At 55.2% G+C, this 9,801-nt stretch overlaps 1 protein-coding gene across 1 annotated transcript; it reads right to left on the bottom strand.

Moving 5' to 3' along the window:
• Window positions 1-1,999: 1,999 nt before the first annotated feature.
• On the bottom strand, window positions 2,000-5,648 carry LOC119101217 (putative ATPase N2B). Its single transcript, XM_037224510.1, is given in 9 exon segments — window positions 2,000-2,651; window positions 2,978-3,097; window positions 3,728-3,868; window positions 4,236-4,407; window positions 4,925-5,166; window positions 5,388-5,510; window positions 5,512-5,544; window positions 5,546-5,572; window positions 5,574-5,648. Coding segments are annotated over 9 exon segments (1,014 nt in total). The 5' UTR covers window positions 5,610-5,648; the 3' UTR covers window positions 2,000-2,531.
• Between the last annotated feature and the right edge of the window lie 4,153 nt (window positions 5,649-9,801).

Below are 9,801 nucleotides of genomic sequence, written 5' to 3'. Positions count from 1 at the left end.
AGTTTTCTGGGGATGCGCACAGCAAGACGGGTTTCCGTATTAAGATAACACACTAGGAATATAAATATTTGTTGGTCGGACTTCGAGTATTTTTTCTGGGGGGGGGGGCGGTAAACTCCATAGGGGCCTCAAATGTTGGGGGTCCCTTTGAAGACATCCTGGATCCGTCCCAGGTGCATTATGTGGGTAGTCAGCGTTCTAAGCTGCACGACATGCCTCGAGAAGGAATGCAGTTTCTTATTCAGTTGGGCCCCCACATTTGGGCTCTCAGACCTCGAGAAGAAAGGAGGCCAAATCCTGGCAGGGCCCGTTTGCTGAATTATATTCGGGTAGGTCTTTTTTTCGCTGCTCAGCGCCCTCTCCGCAGCAACTCATGCTAAAAAAAAACGGCGCCCCTGCCCTAAGTCTATACTTACAGGCGCGGCAAGATCCGTTGTCGGCCAGGACGGGGAAGGGGTGGGGTGGGGGTCATGGTGTAACCACCGCGGCGCTGGGTAACATTCCCCCCAAATATTTACGTGATAGGTCTTAGCCTCAGCCTCCCATTTTTGACGCAGAATGCATGCGCCTCCCGTTTTCCCAATCGAAATATAATTTTCAGGTCAGATTGCCCCTCAGATTCCGGACTCGCCCCTCCGATCTTGATCCCTCTGTCTCATCTCAGATACGTAGCAACACCCAAGGGTTCGTCTACGGCGAAGTGGGCGGAGCGGACGGGCTAAGTCCGGCCGCTTTTCCGGACGACATCAAGTTCAGCCCAGATGCTCTTTATTGGCCAGATGGCAAATAAAATTATATAAATGGCCCCATTTCAAACGATTCTGGATGCGCACCTAAATGTGCGCAGGAAAATCACGACGACTGATCCGTAAGTGCTCTGTGCTTGCAATTTCCCCTTCTAAATCAGTTGGAACGCGCTTGGTCATTAAAAACACATTTCAGTGACTTTCGCCATCTTGTCGAGCGGGTATAGCAATATGTGTGAGAACGTTTCGCATGACTACTGGAGATACGGCAGAATCGTGGTGCTGACGCTGCCGGATACGACACTGAAGCGCCAGCCGCCATTTCGCTTCAACGACGGCATGTCCGGGTGGCTTCACCGAGGGAGGCCTACCGTACCCGTGTTAACACGCGTCTGGGCGGGGGGGGGGGGGGGGTTGAGTACTCTTTGCTCCGGTGGGTGGTCAGTTTGACGCACAGAGATCTCGAACACTAAGAGCTAAGGAACCAAATTCACAGGATGGTTTGGCGGGTAATGTCATCAGATGGGTAGCTTTATCATCGGCACCAATGGCATGCCGATGTCATGTTCTGGTCGGGCGCGGGGTCCGCCCAAGGCGTCCAGCCACCTCTCGCAAGATTCGTTTTGCATTGTCTCCCTCCAGGCGTCTTTGGCCATCCGATAATTGTGCTTTATTGCTTTGATTTCCCCGCCATTGTAGCCTGAATTGCTCATTTCCACAGCGCCTTTCGGCTCTATCATTGAAAATCCGTTAAATTGCATTGCTCAGGCGAGACGGGCCCAGCGAGCGCGAGGCAATCAAACATCACTTAGCGTACGGGGAAACGCGGCCCGCATACGAAAAGAAGTCAGATGAATGAATCCGTCCGCACAGTACCACTCAGTCGAAAACGAATGGCTTCCGGCGCAGACAAAATGGCGAACAATATGCTCGCTGTCGCTGAGTATTTGAATGATCTTTTTTCCCTGCCATCCTACTCAGGTCTGAAGCACAGTCTACAGTGATTGACTGGTCCATGAATTGAAAAGGAGCCTCGCTCTGTTTGACTGAGTTCCCGTAGAAGTGAGCTCGCGACCGACGCCTGAGTGCTCAGGTTTGAAAAAGGCTCAACAATTGTGTGATCATGCCCTGGAGGCGATAGGCCCATGTAACACCTCCACGGAGTACGGAGCTCCACCTCCGAGGTGAGTTATTTGTGACAAACTTCAGCTAATGCTGATCCGTTCACGCCGCTGTGAAACAAAACGACCAAGTGAGAACCAAATCATGCCTGATTTAGCGGTGTTAGAAGTCCTTGTTCAGCAGCACTCCATCACGTAACATCTCATCACATTAAGGCCCCGGGCTCCCATCGCAGTCCGTCTCGCCAACCACCAACGGATCAACAGTGCACGGCTCTCGCCGCAACAGAAACATACCACCGAACAAGCGCCAGAACGTAACAGCAACCGTCTACTGTAACAGCTCAGCCTGCCACTCTGTAACAGCACGGGACCAGCCAGGCAGTCCAGGCACCCGAACACTCTGGCCTCCACGTGACAGTGAAGTCCTGACATCGCCCAACAGCACCCGTGGTGACGCTGGCTTTTAAGCACAGCCACCGCCGTGTCAAACAGATTCAACAACACCAGTTAAACTGCGTTGTTCTCGCAGCACCATCCCGGCATTCGATTCCGCTCTCGGCGTCCTTTACTAGCCACTAGCGCACCACGCGAAGACCGGACCGGACCGGATCGCCGTCATCTAACTGAGCCGCCGCCCCCGGCGCGAGGACGGCGGCGTTCATCACACGGCCGTCTCCCACTGGGCCCAGTAGGAGGCCGTCTGCATCTCGGCCAGCCGCGAGACGGTCCGGTCGAACGCGAACAGCTCCTCCTCGCCGGTGAAGATGCTGGCCACCTCCAGCTGCGGCCGTCGGAACGGGGTCAGAGCGTGCGCCGCGCCCGACTACCCGGACCGCACGCGAAGACAGTGAACGGACGCTGCCACCAAGGGCCAGACGCTGTCACGGACACGGACACACGCAACATGACATGGTCATCATCCATTGAATGATGCGAGGGCAGTCTCCCATACCCCATACCTCAGGCGCATCTGAATTCTATTTCTAGCACTGTCTGCCACCTCCCATGGGGCACACTGGGCAGACGCGTCTAAATGACTGCAAAGATCTACGTGCTGTATACATGCAACACAGCCGCGCTTCCTCCTCTCCCTGACGAGTTACTCACCGACTCATTTCCCAGCGCCAGGTCGTCCATGAGAGCACGCTTGTCGTCGCTGACGTCGGTGTCCTTGGCGGCGGAAAACAGGCTGGAGAGCGGCGCCTCGGCCGTGATCACCACCCGCACCTGGAGCAGCGGCATCGACGGTCACCGGCGAGGAGGGGATCACTGCCAGCAACAAGACCGCGGGTGACACCGTCGGTCACCGGCGAGGAGGGGATCACTGTCGGACACACGTGTGCGGACCGCGGATGACACCGACGGTCACCGGCGAGGAGGGGATCACTGTCGGACACACGTGTGCGGACCGCGGATGACACCGACGGTCACCGGCGAGGAGGGGATCACTGTCGGACACACGTGTGCGGACCGCGGGTGACACCGACGGTCACCGGCGAGGAGGGGATCACTGTCGGACACACGTGTGCGGACCGCGGATGACACCGACGGTCACCGGCGAGGAGGGGATCACTGTCGGACACACGTGTGCGGACCGCGGGTGACACCGACGGTCACCGGCGAGGAGGGGATCACTGTCGGACACACGTGTGCGGACCGCGGGTGACACCGACGGTCACCGACGAGGAGGGGATCCTCGCCGGTCCCAAGTGCGGGCGTAGGGGGTGGAGAGACAACTGCGACAACCACGCGTGGGGACGGAGCGATATTTTCACCGGTCACACCTGAGAGGGACGTCGCGCCTGGTCCGATACGGGGGAGCGTACAGAGCCGAACGGCGCGTGGCTGGCTGCTCACCCGGTGGTCGTACAGCGTGTCGATGAGTGTGATGAAGCGGCGCGCCTGAGCCCGCCTCTTGGCGCTCAGCTGGGGCACGTCGCGTATGATGACCGTGTGGAAGAACTGCGCCATCGTCAGGTAGTCGGCGGCGCCCAGCGGCTGTCGGCACGCCGGCGTCAGGTCAGGTCAGGCCACGGCCCGGTCGTCAGCAGCACAGCCGCGCCCGTCTGACAGGGACCGCAGGCCCCCACGAGGGCGGCTCACCGGCGGCTGTCCCACAGACGACGTGAGTGCTTCGCGGGACAGGGGACGCCGCGGTGAAGCAGCGATCCTCCGAGAGAGGAGTGACCCGGGGCCTCTGGCGGCGGTGAAGCAGCGACCCCTCGAGAGAGGAGGGACCCGGGGCCTCTCGCGGCGGTGAAGCAGCGACCCCTCGATAGAGGGAGAGGGGGGGGGGGGGGGCGGGACCTCTCCTGGGACGGCGCCTGTCCGGCGCGGCGGCAGCTCCAGCTCACTGGGGACTGACCCGGTCGCAGAGCTCGGCGAAGGTGCAGTCGGCCACCTGCCCGCACGTGCGCTCAAACTGCACGTTGCGGCCGCGCACGTTCAGCACGCGCGGCCGCACCACGTCCGTCTCCTGGGCGCAGAGCACCTTGAAGAGCCGCTTCACTCCCGCCTCGGCGTCACCATCCTGCGTCCTGTCAAAGGAGCCCGGTTGGCTTAAGCCATTCTGGCGCTTAACGAGTGGGCTTATCGGCGACATGCATAGTTTGTGATGGTTTATCTGGCACTCAAGAGCATAGCACTGTCGACTCGGAAAGCACGCCCATGCATCGCGCCGAAGCCGGCTGCACAGCGGAGCAGAACGAGGTCAGCAGGAATTTGCATGCGCTGGGGCGACCATGATTTCCGACGGGAGCCAACGGCAACAAAGTCGCTGTTTTGCAGCAGAGAAACCCATGCGCATTTTCTCATACCAAAGGCAACTGCTCCTGAAGTACAAATGACACTATCACATTTCGAGAGAGCCTAACAATTTCCAGCTACCTTTCGACATTTGCGAAGTGTATATCCAGTTATTGATACGCAGCGGAACATTCGAAAGTCCGATTGTCCGATGTCTGAATTCATTATAAGTTACGGTGCGTGGCACTCAAGACACACCAATCATCTCACAATTTCTGCAACCCCAAACCTATGTCCAGCCGGACTCACAGAAAGTAGGTTTTCTGTTCGCTGGTCTGGCCCTTAAGCCGGTAGTCGATACCCGAGTCGAGACACTGGACGTGGCAGCGCGCCTTCAGCACAGGAATGAAGGGCACGAAGTTGGCACGCTGCAGTCCGTTCTTGTATAGGTCGTCCGGCGGGCGATTGCTGGTGGCTATCATGATGACGCCGTTGTTGAAGAGCTCGGTGAAGAGTCGCTTCAAGATCATGGCGTCGGCGATGTCAGTCACCTGGGACAACAGATTACAACCCACATCAAGGGTGCTGCTTCATTCGTAGCTAAGAGTCCGGGTAAACACCATACGAAGATGCGGCAGGTAGTTAGAAAAACATCCGTAAAGTTGGCTCTGTTGAAAAATAGCAGAGGACCCTGTGTGCATGGCGGTAACACCCACTACATCTCGGGAATGTGCGCCCGTCTGCTCCCGTGCCGTGCCAGCCACAGTCTTACCTGGAACTCGTCGAAGCAGATGAGCCAGACCTCCTCGGCGATGGACTCGGCCACCGGCCGGATGGGGTCGAACGGACGTGGCCGCGTGTCGCCGTGCTGGCGCGCCACACGCGCCTTCGTCCTCGTGAATTCGTCGGTGCACGTCCAACATGAAGGCAGTTGAAGTGGACGCGGCGCTTCTGCGGCTGTGGCGCAGCAGTCGTGGAACAGGTCCATCAGCATGGTCTTGCCGGTGCCGACGGTGCCCCAGAGGTAGAGGCCGCGCGGGCTGCGCGCGGCCGGCGCGCCGCGCGACAGCAGGCGCGAGAGGAGGCCGCGGCGCGGCGGCGCGTAACCGTCCAGGCTGTGGAAGATACTCTCCAGCCGCTCGACCACTGCCTCCTGGTACGGGTCGGCGTACAGCGAGCCGTCGGCCAGCCGGCGCCGGTACACGGCCATCGGGCCGGCCGCCGACGATGAGCAGTGGCGCACGGTCGCCGACGGCCGGAGCGGCGGTGAGAGGGCGACAGCACGCCACGCCGCCTGCAGCCGCACCATCGCCTGACCGACAGCGGATGGGCTGTGTGAGCCGGTGTGTTGGAATGTCTCCTTTCCTTTTGTTATATATACATATATATATATGTATATATATATATATATATATATATATATATATATATATATATATGCTAGCCTGCATCTATGCATATAACTTCATTATCCCTCCTCATATAATAGTGTACATGAAGCCATATGCATTTTGAACACTACAAGAGACAAAATATTGCCCACAATGCTAAAGGGTGAGAGCCCTCACTTATTGTCCTAAATATGGACCAGGCACAACAAACAAAATGTGTTGGCTTTCAGCATGAAGTGATGCTGAAGAATAGAGGATATAAGCATGCTGCACTGTTTTTAAGCTTTGCAAACCAGCACAACATTTTCATTTATAACTGTAACATGAATGTGGCTGCCCATTTCAACCTCATCTGGGCTCTATTTAAGTAGGTCATATTTTATCAAGTGTCACAGCTGTGAGATTTCACATAGAGACATCACTGGGAGTGGGCCGAAGGCTTTTGTCACTTCCACCCACCTGGGGTTTTGTGTTAAGCACCACTATGGAAAAACTGTTCTTTGTTGGTAGAAATCATACCAAACATTTTGGAACACCAAGTTGATGTATGGAAAAAAATAAAATGATGAATTTCATAAGGGCACTGAACATTGCAATTTACCTTGTGCCTCAGCCAACTCAGCATAGCTTTAACACTAGGTCTAAAGTATGGATGCTGCCTTGGCTGAAACATTCTGATTAACTACCAGTACCAGCAAACATTTTGGTATCCTAACAAAGGATATTTATGGCCCACACAAGTAACCTCATCTCAAAGAATGAACAGGTCATACACCACAACCAAATATCCAGGCCACAAAACATCCCTTCACTGTATCATTCAGCCTTTTTATGCCAAACTAAAATAAGATGGAAGTGCTGTAACCTTTCAAATTATTAGTGTGGTGTTTTAGGAGCAACCCTGCCCGAAATTACCATCACATCATATTCCTTGAAACATAGGCTCCCTGTGAAATGATATTGATGAAATTATGTACCATACTCTTACCACTCGAATGGACTGTGTGCATGCACTGGAATTTTTACAGCAATGTTGCAGCTATGCCCTACACGTACAGCATAACGAGCATTTCCAGCATCACGGCATACATCAAGAGCAGGGAACGCCCACGTAAAATGAGATCCAGACCATGCCATATTATTATAAGATACACAAAATTGCACCACTTACTCGATTTCAGTGCAGATTTTGAGTTGTGTCCCTCACCATGGTATAACACTGCGTACGACCATGATCAAAGGTAACTTTCTTACCCTATATCCGCGCAGCCCCCTTGCGCAACCAAGTCCCAAAGCACGACAGGGCCAATCTCCCTGTTTCCACCAATGGACCTGCATGGAAGTGCTTCATGTGCGCCAGAACTGTAAATAAAAGGCACAATTTTTTTGTTATCTCATTGAATTCATGACGTTTTGTCCATAATATCTCTGAGATCTTATTTGAATGTGTTTTAAGCATTTCTTACCATATTTTCGCTGCTGTGAACAACTGAACAACGTGCTCTAAACGACACAATGAGGGCGTCACTTTTCGATTTTTTCGGCCAGGTGGCAGCAGCAGGTGGTAGCTATGTAGCTTGATAGATGGCGTGGGTGACCGCCGGCGCCAGTCTTATGCCGGGGTGGGTGGTGTAGTATATTCGTCCAGCGGTTCAGCTCATCTCGGTCAGATAGGGGCGTGTGGCGATGCGGCGGTCTGTATTGGACCGAGTCCAGAGGCGTACTGCCCCTGCTATCCCAGGCAGGCACGACATTACATTCAGTTCGGGTGAACGACCACCCATAAGTCAGCTTGCACTTTGCAAGCACACGTACCTATCACACGTCCCGTACAGTCCGCCACGGGGCGTCGATCGGCGCCCGCGGTGGTAGGTCGCATTCCACCCGTGCGGCCGAGGTCGCGCCTCGGACACGGCAGGGACGGCATGCTGTGCCGGCGGGCCGGCTGGGCGTGCTCACAACAGGTGGGCTTGGAGTTTGTGTACCCGTCCGCACCAATGTCTTCTGCAGAGAGGGCGTTTAGAGGGCAGAAGCTGTCCTGAAAAAGCTTCGCGGAAAAGGCTGCATGTGAGTTTAGACTGTCAGCTTGAACTTCAACTAAACTGGGGCTCCCTTGCATTGTTTAGTTTGGCCCTACCCCAACCCTCTTTCAAAATATTGCGTCCCGCTCCTGGATCCACTCTCACGAACAACTGGAAGCTTGTCCTGGCTGTCATATAGCTATAATTTTCGTCACGTGTTTGGGGGGGGGGGGACTAGATGCATAATCCTGCTCCACTCATCGCTCGGCGTGGTGGTCGGTGGAGCGCAGCGGTCGGCTGAACAACGGGCACTATAGTAAGGGCTACATGCGCTCTCGGTAGGACAGCGAGTGACTCACCTTTGATTCCGTCTTCCCTCACCGGCCTCGTCGGTGATGCGTACCAGCCGACCCGCGTGCGCGCGCACAGCGCGTCGCCCAGTGAAGAAGTTTTGTAAAATAGGTTTGGGGAAGGGCTAAATGCTAAAAATTGCTAACCCTACAGCATCAAAATGCGTACCAGCCGGGGTTCCCTTCTGGCTTTCTGCTCAATGTTGGCGGCTTAAGCCCCTAACGAAAAAAAACTTCATCCGGTCAGCCAACTCTGCCTAGCTATGCATTCGACAGACAAAGATGGGTTTACAAGACAGGTTTTTCAGCCAAGTCCACCGCGTACAGATGCTGGGAAGGAAAGAGCACAGTATTTGCTTTACGGCAAGATGATAAAGAGGACCATTTTCGCGGAGAAAGAGAGCGACGATTATCACGCTTATCTTATCTATGTTAAGATAGAAAAACCAGATTCTGTTCAGAACAAGGCGCGTCACGTGTGCAGCACGACCCGGGAACATTCGGAAGTTGGGACGAACGACCGATCACGATCAGTCACAGTTCGCTCGGGACACGGCACGCAGTGTGCGGCACGGTAGGGGCGAGACCGAGGCGCGGGCCCTAGCACAGGTTGGGGAGTAATGCACTTTCACTGCCCGGGCAAGCCGTCGTGTTGAAGCGCCGGGTCTCGAATTGAGGTTGCGGCCTTTACCCAAACGTTGTGGGGTAGGGGTCAGGTTGTATGTTCTGCAGCAAAGGGCACGGTGGGCTGGCGCGAGTGCCATCGGTACGTGGCGTCTGCACCTTGTCCAGAGTAAAGCCGATATCGTCAACTTCGTCGTTCTGTAGACGACAATCTGTTCCAGACGACTGATCTGTCCCTCGAGATCCGTATGGCGCGTGGTTTCGCGCCGGTACCGTATCCACCTTACCGCTGTTTTACTTCACGTAGACGAGCTAGTATTTGCTTGCAGCTGGTTTTGGAACTGATGGCATGACGCTTAAGGAGAACCAATCCGGGTGACGAGAGCAGCGACGACGGTGAGAGCTCCCGGGCACCGTTCAATGTTCACGAACATTTCGTGCCGAATTTTGTTCGTCGAAGGGCGCAAAAGAGATATGATTGAATGCGGCGTATCAGGTAAAACTGTCTCTCATAGGCCCTTGATCAGTCCCTTGGCTTCCATCGCCGGGAGGGACGGAGCGTCATACGATCCCGCTACACCACTCGAGCGTGAAAACTTCCCCGTGGATAATATGGCGTCGTATGACTAGTGGGGATTCCCAGGCTCGTCAGGAACGTTCTCAGCTAGGCTGACGTAAACGCCGCGACTAGTGGGAATTCCCAGGCTCGTCAGGAACGTTCTCAGTTAGGCTGACGTAAACGCCGCGACTAATGGGGATTCCCAGGCTCGTGGAACGTTCTCAGTTAGGCTGACGTGAAA

This window comes from Pollicipes pollicipes, unplaced genomic scaffold, assembly GCF_011947565.3.
Source record: "Pollicipes pollicipes isolate AB1234 unplaced genomic scaffold, Ppol_2.1 Scaffold_4881;HRSCAF=5763_pilon_pilon_pilon, whole genome shotgun sequence".
In the NCBI taxonomy this organism is placed as follows: domain Eukaryota; kingdom Metazoa; phylum Arthropoda; class Thecostraca; order Pollicipedomorpha; family Pollicipedidae; genus Pollicipes; species Pollicipes pollicipes.
The sequence above is the reverse complement of the archived record's forward strand: the minus strand, read 5'-3'. Positions and strand labels throughout refer to the sequence as shown.